This window comes from Salmo salar, chromosome 24 (assembly GCF_965601325.2).
Source record: "Salmo salar chromosome 24, fSalSal1, whole genome shotgun sequence".
Taxonomy (NCBI): Eukaryota; Metazoa; Chordata; class Actinopteri; order Salmoniformes; family Salmonidae; genus Salmo; species Salmo salar.
The window spans coordinates 21786675-21802032 of NC_138314.1; the positions used below are offsets into that span (position 1 = coordinate 21786675).

General features: G+C 40.9%; 1 protein-coding gene and 2 long non-coding RNA genes across 3 annotated transcripts in view; 1 reads left to right on the forward strand and 2 right to left on the reverse strand.

Annotated features, from left to right (window-relative positions):
• The window catches only part of LOC106585598 (anthrax toxin receptor 1), a 56596-nt gene extending 55125 nt beyond the window's left edge, over positions 1–1471 (reverse strand). Inside the window, exon 1 of the mRNA XM_014171985.3 lies at positions 831–1471. Within this exon, the coding sequence (XP_014027460.3) occupies positions 831–991 (161 nt within the window). The 5' untranslated portion in view covers positions 992–1471. The remainder of the gene's footprint in view (positions 1–830) is intronic.
• A 783-nt stretch (positions 1472–2254) lies between these two features.
• LOC106585599 (uncharacterized) lies at positions 2255–4515 on the reverse strand. Its single transcript, XR_001323986.3, has 4 exons — positions 4376–4515; positions 3844–3931; positions 2772–2880; positions 2255–2550 (listed from the first exon to the last, which is right to left on the reverse strand). It is a non-coding gene; the product is annotated as an uncharacterized LOC106585599 (long non-coding RNA).
• A 380-nt stretch (positions 4516–4895) lies between these two features.
• LOC106585597 (uncharacterized) lies at positions 4896–11473 on the forward strand. Its single transcript, XR_001323985.3, has 4 exons — positions 4896–5034; positions 9965–10052; positions 10176–10281; positions 11288–11473. It is a non-coding gene; the product is annotated as an uncharacterized LOC106585597 (long non-coding RNA).
• Positions 11474–15358: the final 3885 nt, after the last annotated feature.

Consider the following 15358-nt stretch of genomic DNA (forward strand, 5'->3'; position numbering starts at 1 on the left):
TTATGCATGTTTACTGTATGTGACTGATGGAGTATCAAATGTGCCACTGTTCACCAGCAATCCAGATCTATCATGGACCATAAAGCGTGGCCTGAGAACTTTACAAGAAAGCATCTTGCTCACTTCATTCATCCCGGCCCAAAGGGGAATTCCACTGGCCTTTTACCCATGCTTACCATAAATTCACAAGAGACAACTACAGATAGTTGGACCAAATGCTCGATCATTGTCCCACCATCATACTCACCTTGTATAAGATACTGGTTGTCAAAGATACAGGAACCAAAAATATATGTTTTCCCCATTAGGTTATATTACATTTCTAGTCAGACTGCATTCAACATTGTATAAAGTATACATAAATATAGCAATTATGTAATATCAGATTGTTTATTTGATAAGTGTAATAACCATTGAGAAAACGCTTGTGAGCCTTTCATTTTGACATTTTGGCAATTTGATATTTTCATGGGCATTATTACCAGCATATGGCAAAATAAAATGTAAATTGCTTCATATGGCCCCAGGGGGCATGATAATAACAATAACATTCCTGAACGTGTCTAAGTATGACATCATGACAAAATTTGAAACATTGAGACTGGCAACGACAGATGTGACAACAAGATGTTTCTGCAAATTAAACATGAATTGTGCTTTGGTGAAATATGAAATAAGATGGTCACTATCTACCTAGTCTTAAAGTCGAAGTTCACAGATTTTACAAGATGCACTCAACAACCAACAGTTCCCCATCTAAACTCTGCCCCCAATAGACATGACAAGCAGCGAAGGTGAGGTGGAAAGAGAAGGATGAATGACAAACTCACTTGTCCAGAACGAAGTAGAGGTCAAAGCCCCCGAAGCAGGATGGTCCACCCTGCCCTCTGTCCTGGTTGTGCCCAGCGTTACCAGCTGTCAGCACCACCAGCGCACTTACAGCACCAAGCAGCACTGGTAACCAGGAGCCTCTGCACCCATACAAAGACATTATTCCAGTTTGGAGGAGCTATTTCACATGAGAGGAAGAATAACACCCCCTTGGAAAACAAGTGGAGAAAAAATGATTCCTTATTTCTGTATCTTCATCCAATATTCTTCAGCATTGAACATAACTTATCCAAAAGGGTGAAGTGGAAGGCAGAGAATGCACTGATGCTATGAATCCAGTCTGTCTCAATTGAGTCAGGAGGCTCTCATCACTGGCTCGGGGACAAGCACAGGCTGCACACACATGCACTGAGCCTCATATTAGCCCACTCCTCTTATCTCGCCTTTTTCTTTTGCTCTTTTCTTACTGTTGGGAAGTAGGACAGGGGAAGTGTATTCCAGGCAGCTCCAGAGAAACCTATGTAATTGTGTCTAACTTAAAGCCTCCTTCCACGACTCCGTGACTTTCTTTTCCTTTTTTCTCATGGTTGAGGTAATGAAGACAGAGGTGAAAGACAAACTATCCCCTTCTACTGCCATCTAGTGGTGTCAATCACTACCAGGAGCTCATAAGATGAAATAAAATCTAATTGTATTTGTCACATGCACTAAATACAACAGGTGTAGACTTTACCATGAAATGTCTAGTGTAAAGTCTACAACTATTGTATTCGGTGCATGTGACAAATACAGTTTAATTTGATTTTCTCCTGGTATGGAACCTTGTCATACTGACTGTCACCACTAGATGGATAGTTTGTCTTTCTGAAAGTTTCAGTCTGTTTACCTGAGGAGTAGACTATAAACCAGCATAAATATACTGATTTAACTTTTTAATGTTTAGAAAGATAACCTTGAAATGGGCATGGTCTAATTAATTTAACAAACAAAAAGACATTTAATACATCACAAAATCAATAGTTATTTATGGTTGCTTTATAGTAAACCCCTCTAAACTTCAAACCTGTTACATTCAGTTTCTTCTGCATTGGGAATAGATTAACTAAAAATGTCATAACCACAAAACAAATAAGTCAATGACCTGAAACAAACACTGTCAGTAAAGGGTGTGTAAACTTTTGGGGAAATTTGAATGTAAGGTGTATTATGCAACAATGCAACCTGCAAATAGCCATTTGAAGTATTTTTTACTGGCTTAAACTAGACCTTACAAAAACACTCTCACATATTTTGGTATTGATATTTTTCTGGCAGTAAATGACAGTTAACATCTATCATGATGTTCTTGAAGTAAATAAAGCACGGACACCCTAAGGTGAGGTGTTGAATAACAGAGGATGATCTATACAAATGAAACAGAAAGTTGCACACTAACACGTATCTTTATTTTTCATTTGTATCATGATGTTTTTACCATTTCTATTCAACCAATACAATTAATCAGACAACAGAACATTCACATTTGACACAAAGTAAGCTGACAACATATTTTATTCATTGTATACTGAGAACACAGTGAAGAAAACAAATCACTACCCCACAGAGCTGAAGATAGGGCATGAAATTGAGGGATCACTCTTCTTAACCACCTTGAATTCACATGCCTTTTGGTCCCACTCCTTCATGCAATCATCAGGAAAATCTACGGGAGTTGCATACCTGCAATCAAACAATCAACAAATGTGTAAATTGTGTAAATATTGTGTAAATCGATAGAATTTCACTCACCCAGTCTATTAATAAACGCCTGAGATTGCTTGTGTGGATATTTTGAGAAGATTACAATGGATTGTATATTCTTTTAGAATGATAGATACAGACTGGGAAGGCTGAGGGCTACATAGACCATGCATTTTGTAGGTGATAGTATAAAGCCGTACCCCTGGCAGCATGAATTACAAGTGCAGTCCATGCAGTCACTGTTCCTCCAGTGGGAACCAATAGGATGCCATGTCTTGTCCTTGTCATCACGGCAATGGGTAATGATGCCTAAACAAGAAAATAGTATAGCATATTGTATATGTTTGTTGTATTTGTGTATTTGATGTAGCCTGCATATCATTCTTTTTAGCCAACATTCCACTCCTTAGCAATCCTGTTATTTGCAAAGAGACTGGCCTTTCTTTAATCTTCAAATATCACCATTCTATCATTAATGAGCTGGAGGAGATCAGGGGACTTGATTCTGATTTGGTAACCCCCATAGCTATCATCAATCACAAAGTTATGCAAATTGGAACTCTATCTCTATTTTTCTCCACAGATGGATGTTCCAGCTTTGGTGTACGGTTGCTAAGCAATCATGTTTTGTTGTCCAGACAAAAACCAGTCTGTCAACAGTTGCTAGCTCAAGTCTAAATTCTTAAACTGAATATACTGAACACAAATATAAACGCAACATGTACAGTGTTGGTCCCATGTTTCATGAGCTGAAATAAAAGATCCCAGGAATTTTCCATAAGCACAAAAAGCTTATTTCTCTCAAATTTTGTGCACAAATCTGTTTACATCCCTGTTAATGAGCATTTCTCATTTGCCAAGATAATCCATCACCTGACAGGTGTAGCATATCAAGAAGCTGATTAAACAGCATGATCATTACACAGGTGAACCTTGTAAAAGGCTAAAGTCGGCCCTGGCTTTGATTTTAAGCCTCAAAATAAACAACTTGCCTAGCTAACCTCTAAATGTTTGTTTTTTAATTTGTTATAATTCTAATTCTTTTTTTGAGGCTCCACATGTTGTCATGGAATATATGAATGTTATTTCCAACAACCAATGAGCAACTCTGTCGGAAATCCAGCTGCATATTGAACGTTGAGATTGCCGAAAGGCCAGTCTCTTTGACAAATAACAGAAGTGCTAAAAAGCTAAAAAGACTGGTAACCAGACTATTATATGTTGTGTGTGTGTGTGAGTGAGGGGGGGGGGGTTAATAGTCTTTTACTTCACCTGGCTTCAAGGTCATAGGCTTCGTGTAACAAGAAGCATGGAACAGTGGAAGCAGCACACACAGGATTAAAGCTAGAGCCAAGGACTTCTTCACAGAGAGGAGAGGGAAAACATATGTTATTGAGGGGAATAAACAAGCCATTGGCCTACCATTGAACCTTCAAAACAATTCTAGATAAACTAGCAAAACCGAACTGACACATTTCTACATTTTGAGCTTATCATTGACCCTACCCTAGGTTATAAAATAACGTAATATTTGTCCAATGCCCTCCTCTACTATGTAATTTAAATCCACCATCCATTCCGGTTTAAAACACATATGTGGGGGAGTTCAAAAGATTCATTTTGCCAGCAGTATTTATTATGTCCACGTTGTGATAAATAAAACGTGCAACTGAAACCCCATCACCAATTTTCCATTAGGAGTTAGAACAAGAACACAGCTTCATCAACCAAATTCAAGGACGGTTCCAGCTCCTCCAAATTCCTACTAACTTGTACATAACATGCCAAATTTTAAGAAACTTACCATGATTCACAAGAATGTAGACTGGATTCTAAGGTAATTCTAGGGATCTTCTAGGGTAGAGAACTTCACACGCTTGTGGGTCTTTTGGAAGTAGCTTACCTTTGGAATCAAACATGGGCTGGGGTCAAACACTGTCAGTAAATAGTGCACGTGGACTTTAGGTAAATCAGAATTGAAGGTCCTCTACGCAACAGAGCAACTTGTAAATAGCCCTTAGTGTGTATGATATGTAGTGGTAAAATTAATTCAGAGAAAAAATATATAAAAATATATAATTTATTGGACATATTTTGAAGCTATGAAGTTTCTTGTTTACTGGCTCAACCCAGACTTTATAAACACACACAAACATTTTGTTCTTCTATCCTCATGGGGACCTAAAATGTATTTCCATTCAAACTCCTATTTCCCCTAATCCTAAACCTAACCCTTACCCTAATCTTAACCCCTAACCCTAAACCTAACTCCTAACCCTAGCCCTGAACCTAACATAGTAAGCATGTTTCTCACTTTTGTTTACTCTTTCCCCATCCCCACCCCTTTATTTAATTCCAAAGGCAGGCTACTTCCAAAAGACCCACTACTTAAAACCATGTACTTCCCTACAAGAACTCCAGTAGAATTACATTACAATCCAGTCTACATTCGTGTGAATCATGGTAGGTCATTTTGCATGTTATGTTTTCAGTATTTTGAAGGTGATAGAACAGTCCTTATATTTGGTTGATTTTCCATGATATGTAACAACACCAGAAGCTGTGTTCCTGCTAATTTACTGTAATTTACTATAACTCCAGTAACATACAGTGTATTCAGAAAGTATTCAGACCCCTTGAGATTTTTTTTACATAAGTATTCAGACCCTTTAATCAGTACTTTGTTGAAGCACCTTTGGCAACGATTACAGCCATGGGTCTTCTTGGGTATGACGCTACAATCTTGGCACACCTGTATTTGGGGAGTTTCTCCCATTCTCTGCAGATCCTCTCAAGCTCTTTCAGGTTGGTGGGGAGCATTGCTGCGCAGCTATTTTCAGGTCTCTCCAGAGATGTTCGATCGGGTTCAAGTCCAGGCTCTGGCTGGGCCACTCAAGGACATTCAGACTTGTCCCGAAGCCACTCCTGTGTTGTATTGGCTGTGTGCTTAGGGTAGTTGTCCTGTTGGAAGGTGAACCATCACCCCAGTCTGAGCGTTCTGGAGCAGGTTTTCATCAAGGATCTCTCTGTACTTTGCTCTGTTCATCTTTCCCTCGACCCTGACTAGTCTCCCAGTCCATGCCACTGAAAAACATCCCCACAACATGATGCTGCCACCACCATGGTTCACCGTAGGGATGGGGCCAGGTTTCCTCCAGACGTGACACTTGGCATTCAGGCCAAAGAGTTTAATCTTGGTTTCATCAAACCAGAGAATCTTGATTCTTTAGGTGTCTTTTGGCAAACTCCAAGCGGGCTGTCATACGTCTTTTACTGAAGAGTTGCTTCCGTCTGGCCATTCTACCACAAAGGCCTGATTGGTGGAGTGCTGCAGAGATGGTTGTCCTTCTGGATGGTTCTCCCATCTCCACAGAGGAACTCTGGAGCTCTGTCAAAGTGACCATCGGGTTCTTGGTCATCTCCCTGACCAAGGCACTTCTCCCCCGATTGCTCAGTTTGGCCAGCTCTAGGAAGAGTCTTGGTGGTTCCAAACTTCTTCCATTTAAGAATGGTGGAGGCCACTGTGTTCTTGGAGACATTCAATGCTGCAGACGTTTTTTAGTACCTTTCCCCAGATCTGTGGCTTGACACAATCCTGTCTCGGAGCTCTATCGAAAATTCCTTCTACCTCATGGCTTGGTTTTCACCTAAACTGACATACCCAAATCTAACTGCCTGTAGCTAAGGACTTGAAGGAAGGAAATGCATATTCTTCAAATCAAATCAAATCTTATTAGTCACATGCGCCAAATACAACAGGTGTAGACCTTACAATGAAATGCTTTCTTACAATCCCCTAACCAACAATGCAGTTTAAAGAAATACGGATAACACATCCTCATCTGCACATCTATCACTCCAGTGTTAATTGCTAAATTGTAATTATTTTGCCACTATGGCCTATTTCTTGCCTTACCTCCTTACTTCATTTGCACACAATGTATACAGATTGTCTATTGTGTTATTGACTGTACGTTTCTTTATCCCATGTGTAACTCTGTGTTGTTGTTTTTGTCGCACTGCTTTGCTTTATCTTGGCCAGGCCTACATGGTTAAATAAAGGTGAAATTAAAAATTAAAAATAAGAATAAGAAATAAAAGTGACAAGTAATTAAAGAGCAGCAGTAAAGTAACAATAACGAGACTATATACAGGGGGGTACCGGTTCAGAGTCAATATGCGAGGGCACTGGTTAGTTGAGGTAATATGTACATGTAGGTAGAGTTATTAAAGGGACTATGCATAGATGATAACAACATAGAGTAGCCGCGGTGTAAAATAGGGGGAGAGGGGTGGGCAATGCAAATAGTCTGTGTGTCAAGGCTGTGGGTAATTGGTGAAAGGAGTCAGGCGCAGGAGAGCTGAGATGCGTGGACAAGGTATTTAATTCAAGAAAACACTAGTATAAACACAATACTATGGTGCTGGAAAAATACCGGTACCACGAAATAAACGGGCATAAATACAAAAGCCGGTAACAACATACCAGCCGTCAGAATACAGCCTTACAAATAAAACAAACACGCACACAAACATGGGGAAAACCAGAGGGTTAAATAATGAACATGAAATGAGGGAATTGAAACCAGGTGTGTAAAAAACAAAGACAAAACAAATGGAAAATGAAAAGTGGATCAGTGATGGCTAGCTGGTCGGTGACGTCGACCTCCGAACGCCGCTCGAACAAGGAGAGGGACCGAGTCCGGCGGAAGTCGTGACACTGGGTAGCTTTTTGATTAGATGTTCAGGAATCTTATTGCTTGGGGGTAGAAGCTATTTAGAAGCCTCTTGTACCTAGACTTGGCGCTCCGGTACTGCTTGCCGTGCCGTAGCAGAGATAACAGTCTATGACTAGGGTGGCTGGAGTCTTTGACAATTTTTAGGGCCTTCCTCTGACACCGCCTGGTATGGAGGTCCTGGATGGCAGGAAGCTTGGCCCCAGTGATGTACGGGGCCGTTTGCTTTACCCTCTGTAGTGCCTTGCGGTCGGAAGCCAAGCAGTTGCCATACCAGGCAGTGATGCAACCAGTCAGGATGCTCTCGATGGTGCAGCTGTAGAACCTTTTGAGGATCTGAGGACCCATGCCAAATCTTTTTAGTCTCCTGAGGGGGAATAGGTTTTGTCGTGCTCTCTTCACAACTGTCTTGGTGTGCTGGGACCATGTTAGTTTGTTGGTGATGTGGACACCAAGGACCTTGAAGCTCTCGACCTGCTCCACTGCAGCCCCGTCAATGAGAATGGGGGTGTGCTTGGTCCTCTTTTTCCTGAAGTACACAATCATCTCCTTTGTCTTGATACCATTTGAAAGGAAACACTTTGAAGTTTATGGAAATGTGAAATTAATGTAGGAGAATATAACACATTAGATCTGGTAAATGTCACGCCTGCTCCCGCTCCCCCTCTCTGGCGCTCGAGGGTACCAGGCTTCCCATCATTACGCACACCTGTCACCATCGTTATGCGCATCAGCGCTTCATTGGACTCACCTGGACTCCATCACCTTATTGATTGCCTCCCATATATCTGTCACTTCCTCAGTTTCATCCCCGTGTCAGCATTAATGTCATTATGTTCCCCTTGTCCAGACCCAGTCCTTATTTTGTTTTATTTCTGTTTACCCATTAAATATTCACTCCCTGTTCTTGCTTCTCGTCTCCATGCGTCTGTCCTCACAGTAAAGTATTATACTGCGCAAACAAAAAAACATGCGTTTTCCAAAAATGTTTTGTTCCGTCATCTTTGAAATGCAAGAGAAAGGCCATATTTTCAGATAGGAGGCAGCAGTGTGTGTGCAATGTTTCAGACTGATCCAGTGAAGAATTACATTACTGCACAATATTTTGTATCGTGTCTGCTAGAAGTTTGCCCAAATGTGCCTAATTGGTCAATTGATACATTTTCAAGTACATAACTATTGAGAACATGCAAAAATGCTATGGTTATAAAGAATTCAAGTTTACAAGCTCCCAGGAATGTCATACATGATGGATCATTCGCTTATACACTAACTTTCACACATCTAGATGGCCGATTGAGGTGCGTGTGGATCCAGAGACAGCAGTGGGGTCAAACTGTAGGCATCAGTTCCTACATTTTAACATAAAAATTGATTTTATCAAACAAAACTATGCTACATTTTATCTCTGGGGCCCTCAGGATGACAAATCAGAGCAAGATTACTGAATTTAAGTACATTATTTACCTTCAGAGGTGAACGTATCAAATCAGTTGCAGTGATACAAGTTTGTTGTTGTTGTACACTCTCCTTAAACGCCATGTTATTTTTTAAACTAAACTAGCTACTGTTAATTGGACACTGCAGTTAGATTAACAATAATTTAAGCTTTCTGCCCAGTTAAGACATGTCTATATCCTGGAAAGTTGGCTGTTGTATACTACTTCATTCTAGTCACATTAGCATACATTAGCAACAACCGTCCTGGTTTAGGGACACCGATCCCGTAGAGGTTAAAGCACCTTTGGCAGCGATTATAGCCTCAAGACTTCAAGCTTGGTACCCCTGAATTTGGGGAGTTTGTCCCATTCTTCTCTGCAGATCCTCTCAAGCTCTGTCCGGTTGGATGGCGAGCGTTGCTGCACAGCTATTTTCAGGTCTCTTCAGATATGTTCGATCTCGCAGTCCCTGCCGCTGAAAAATATCCCCACAGCATGATGCTGCCTCCACCATGCTTCACCTTAGGGATGTTGCCAGGTTTCCTCCAGATGTGATGCTTGGCATTCAGGCCAAATAGGTCAATCTTGGTTTCATCAGACCAGAGAATCTTGTTTCTCATGATCTGAGAGTCCTTTAGGAGCCTTTTGACAAACTCCAAGCGGGCTGTCATGTGCCTTTTACTGAGGAGTGGCTTCCATCTGGCCAGTCTACCATAAAGGCCTGATTGGTGGAGTGATGCAGAGATGGTTGTCTTTCTGGAAGGTTCTCCCATCTCCAAAGAGGAATTATGGGGTATTGTGTGTAAATTGATGATGGAAAAAAATATTTTATCCATTTTAGAATAAGGTGGTAACGTAACAAAATGTGTAAATGTCAAAGGGTCTGAATACTTTCCAAATGCACTGCAAGTAGCCTAATGGGGTTTCATTTTGATATGATAATGTGGACATAAAAATAAATACTGCAAAATCCCCTTTGTTTGAGTCTGAATGGATGGTGGATTTAAACGACGCAATAGAGAAAAGACATTGGAAAAATAAAGTTACCAGTATTTATTTTCTAGAGTAGGGTCAATTAACAATTATTTTAACATGTTTAAATGTGTCAGTTCCCTTTTCTAGTTCTTTATCTTCAATGTTTTGAAGGTTCAACGGTAGACCAATGGCTTGTTTATTCCCCTCAATAACATACGTTTTCCCTCCCTTCTCCCTGTGAAGAGGTCCTTGGCCCTAGCTTTAATCCTGTGTGCGCTACTGCCACTGTTCCATGCTTATTGCTACAGGAAAGCTATGACTTCTGACCCGGGTAAAGTAAAAGACTAAGCTAACCAGCTAACCACCCACATAAACACAAACATTTTTTAATTACGCTAGTACATTGGAAAAGACAACAAACCTACACAATATTTTAAATTGTTTTCTTGTTTAGGCAGAACCCATTGTCGTGACGACAAGGACAAGACATGGCATCCTGTTGGTTCCCGCTGGAGGAACAGTGATTGCATGGACTGTGATTGTTTAACATGCTGCCAGGGGTAAGGACAGTAAACACAGCTTTATTCTAGCACCCACCAAATGCATGGTCTATGTAGCCCTCAGCCTTCCCAGTCTGTATTGTCACACTAAAGGAATATTGTCACGTAGAGTAGGCCAGAAGGCTAAACTGGAAAACCTAACCTCTATAAAAGATAAAAAGATGGCGGAGCCGCAAAAATTCTTCTGTGCAAAGGTGTTTATTTACATAGTGATTCCGGAACAAAAACAACAGCACTGCCATCAAACATATACCTTATGGGACAGCTTAACAACAAAGCTGCCCCACCCACAGCTCAATCCAAAATGCCACTCTGAACTGAAAGAGAGGCTCCTTTTGTAGGGGTATCCCCTCCCCTCAGACCAATTAACACTAATTAATTAAGCAATTACCTATTCAACCTACAGTTTCCATTTATCTAAACATACCAAAATATATATTGCAACACGTTTATGAAACAACATCACAATATAACATTTACAAAATGACATCACTACTGACAGTGTCTTCCAATATCTCCATTGACATTAATGAGCCATTCCGGTCAGGCACTACAAAGTAAGCCCAATTCCCTTAGCTCGGGTCCTTATCCAGCATACCCGTAAACTATAGAGATGGAGAGAGAGAGGAACAGAACAAACAACCGCGCTCATCCATAACATCGATAAGTATACTAAATATTGCTAATATTAAATATGAACACCTGTCTTTATTTCTTTATACCCTAACTGGTTACTGAAGTAAGTGTGAAATGTATGTACTAAGATAGAGAAGTTAACTTATCTGATAATGGAGCAGGGAGGAGTGATGAATGTGTGCGTGCGTTAAAGTACCAAATGCTGCCCGCGGCCAGTGACGGACTTCTACGTCACAAATATACAACCCATTGTTATCTTCTCAATATATCCACACAAGCAATCTCAGGCGATAATTAATAGACTGGGTGAGTGAAATTCAATTGATTTACACAACAAAATGATTTGCTGGTGTTGATTGTTTGATTGCAGGTATGCAACTCCCAATGATTTTCCTGATGATTGCATGAAGGAGTGGGACCAAAAGGCATGTGAATTCAAGGTGGTTAAGAAGAGTGATCCCTCAATTTCATGCCCTATTTTCGGCTCTGTGGGGAAGTGAATTGTTTACTTCACTGTGTTCTCAGTATACAATGAATAAAATATGTTGTCAGCTTACTTTGTGTCAAATGTGAAGGTTTTGGTGTCTGATTAATTGTATTGGTTGAATAGAAATGGTAAAAACATCATGATAGAAATGAAAAAGAAAGATGCGTGTTAGTGAGCAACTTTCTGTTTCATTTGTATAGATCATCCTCTGTTATTCAACACCTCACCTTAGGGTGTCCGTGCTTTATTTACTTCAAGAACATCATGATAGATGTTAACTGTCATTTACTGCCAGAAAAATATCAATACACAAAGATGTGAGAGTGTTTTTGTAAGGTCTAGTTCAAGCCAGTAAAAAAACGACTTAAAATGGCTATTTGCAGTGTTGCATTGTTGCATAAAGGACCTTAAATTCAGATGTCCCCCTTAAGTCCACACACACCATGTACTGACAGTGTTTGTTTCAGGTCATTGACTTATTTGTTTTGTGGTTATGAAATGTTTAGTTAATCTATTCCCAATTTAGAAGAAACTGAACGTAACAGGTTTGAAGTCCAGAGATATTTACTACAAAGCATAATCAATGAGTTAGCCAACTAACTTTGATAAGCAACCAGAAATGACTATTGATTTTATTTATTAAAAAAGCTAAAGGTACATATGTCTTTTCGTTTGTTAAATCAGTTAGACCATTACAAGCCTATCTTTCTACACAATAAAAATTAATTCAGTATATTTACGCAAGTTAGCTGGCTAACACCTTTATGCTGCTTTATATTATACTCCTCAGGTATATTATACTCCTCAGACTGAAACTTTCAGAAAGACAAACTATCCATCTAGTGGTGACAATCAGTGTGACAAGGTTCCATACCAGGAGCTCATATCAAATTAAATACAATTTTATTTTTCACATGCACCGAATATAACAAATGTAGACTTTACAGTAAGCATTTCAGGTAAATTCTAAACCTGTTTTATTCGGCACATGTGACAAATAAAATGTGATTTGACCTGATCTTATGAGCTCCTGGTATAGAACCTTGTCACACTGATTATCACCACTAGGTGGCAGTAGAAGGGAATAGTTTGCCTTTATTTCTCTGTCTTCATTACCTCTTCAACCATGTGAAAAAAGGAAAATAAAGTCAGAGTTGTGGAAGGAGACTTTAAGTTAGACACAATTACATAGGTTTCTCTGGAGCTGCCTGGAATACACTTCCCCTGTCCTATTTCCCAACAGTAAGAAAGAGCAAAAGAAAAGAACAAGATAAGAGAAGTGCGCTGCTGTGAGGCTCAGTGCATGTGTGTGCAGCCTGTGCTTGTCCCCAACCCAGTGATGAGAGCCTCCTGACTCAATTGAGACAGACTGGATTCATAGCATCAGAGAACTCTCTGCCTTCCATTCAGTGGCGGTTCTAGACCATTTCAACTGGTGGGGCCAAGCTGGGGCCAGTTGTACTGTTAGAGTGGCCAGTTACATTAGACGTTATTGTTGTCATATCATTTTTATCCCTATTAGCAGGCAAAGACCATGTTCATAATCATCATCGTTGCCACTGTCTAATAAAGGATGTAAAAAAAAAGAACGATAGCAAAAATTAGTTATGTAAAAATTATTTCATACTCTTCCCCCCCAGAACCGCTAGTGCTTCCACTGCAGCCACTGCACCCTTTCGGATAACTTCTATTCAATGCTGAAGAATACTGGATGAAGACACAGAAATAAGGAAGTGCAGAGGCTCCTGGTTAACAGTCCTGCTTGGTGCTGTAAGGTTGCTGGTGGTGCTGACAGCTGGTAACGCTGGGCACAACCAGGAGCCTCTGCACCCATACAAAGACATTATTCTAGTTTGGAGGAGCCATTTCATGTGTGAGGAAGAATAACACCACCTTGGAAAACAAGTGAAGAAAAAAATATTTGTATGTTCAAAATGGCACCAGAGAGGATAGCTGCTGTTTTACAGGCTCCTAACCAATTGTGCTATTTTGTGGGGGGTTTTCAGCATTGTTTGTAACTTATTTTGTACATAATGTTGATGCTACCGTCTGTTATGACCAAAAATAGCTTCTGGATATCAGAACAGCGATTACTCACCTCTAACTGGACAAAGATTTTCCTTTAATGTTGCTCCCGGACAAGGCCCAAATCCTTGCATTCGCATCAAGAAAAGAAGGAGATAAAGGGGGAGCAGATCAAGGTGCCTTGTGAGAATTCATCAGCGAGTGGGTAACCTGCCTCTACCATCCGTTCTATTGGCCAACGTGCAATCACTGGAGAATAAACTGGATGAGCTCCGTTCGAGACTATCCTACCAATGGGACATTAAAAACTGTAATATCATATGTTTCATCGAGTTGTGGCTGAAGGACGACACGGATAATATACAGTTGGCTGGCTTTCCGTGCATTGGCAGGACAGAACAGCTACGTTCGATAAGATGAGGGCTGGGGGGGTGTGTGTCTATTTCTCAATAACAGCTGGTGCGCGATGTCTAATATTAAGGGAGTCTTGAGGTATGGCTTTCCTGAGGTAGAGTACCTCATGATAAGCTGTAGACCAAACTATATACCAAGATAATTTTCATCTATATATTTCGTAGCTTCCTATTTACCACCACAAACCGACGCTGGCACTAAGAATGCACTCAACGAGCTGTATAAGGCCATAAGCAAACAAGAAAATGCTTATCCAGAAGTGGCGCTCCTAATGGCATGGGGACTTTAATGCAGGCAAACTTAAATCCGTTTTACCTCATTTCTACCAGCATGTCATGTGCAACCAGATGAAAAAAAAAACTCTAGACCACCTTTACTCCACACACAGAGACAAAGCTCTCCCTCGCCCTCCATTTGGCAAATCTGGCCATGATTCTATCCTTCTGATTCCTGCTTACAAGCTAAAACTAAAGCAGGAAGTACCAGTGACTCGCTTAATACGGAAGTGGTCAATTACGCGGATGCTACGCTATAGGACTGTTTTGCTAGCTCAGACTGGAATATGTTCCGGGATTCATTCAATGTCATTGAGGAGTATACCACCTCAGTCACCGGCTTCATCAATAAGTGCATCGACAATGTCGTCCCAACAGTGACCGTACGTACATATCCCAACCAGAAGCCATGAATTACAGGCAACATCCGCATCGAGCTAAAGGCTAGAGCTGCCACTTCAAGGAGCGGGACACTTATAAGAAATCCTGCTATGCCATCAGATGAACCATCAAACAGGCAAAGCGTCAATACAGGACTAAGATTGACTCCTACTACACCGGCTCTGACGCTCATCGGATGTGGCAGGGCATGCAAACTATTAAAGACTACAAAGGGAAACCCAGCCGTGAGCTGCCCAGTGACGCAAGCCTACCAGATGGGCTAAATGCCTTTTATGCTCGAGGGAAGCAACACTGACGCATGCATGCAAGCACTAGCTGTTCCGGACGACTGTGTGATCACGCTCTCCGTAGCCGATGTGAACAAGACCTTTAAACAGGTCAACATTCACAGATGGATTACCAGGATGTGTACTCAGAGCATGCGCGGACCAACTGGCAAGTGTCTTCACTGACATTTTGAACCGCTCCCTGACCGAGTCTGTAATACCTACATGTTTCAAGCAGACCACCATAGTCCCTGTGCCCAAGAAAAGTGAAGGTAACCTGCCTAAATGACTACCACAGTAGCCATGAAGTGCTTTGAAAGGATGATCATGGCTCACATCAAATCCATCAAACCCTAGACCCACTCCAATTCGCATACCACCCCAACAGATCGACAGATTACGCAATCTCAATCGCACTCCACACTGCCCTTTCACACCTGGACAAATGGAACACCTATGTGAGAATGCTGTTCATTGACTACAGTTCAGCGTTCAACACCATAGTTCCCACAAAGCTCATCACTAAGCTAAGGACCCTGGGACTAAACACCTCCCTCTGCAACTGGATCCTG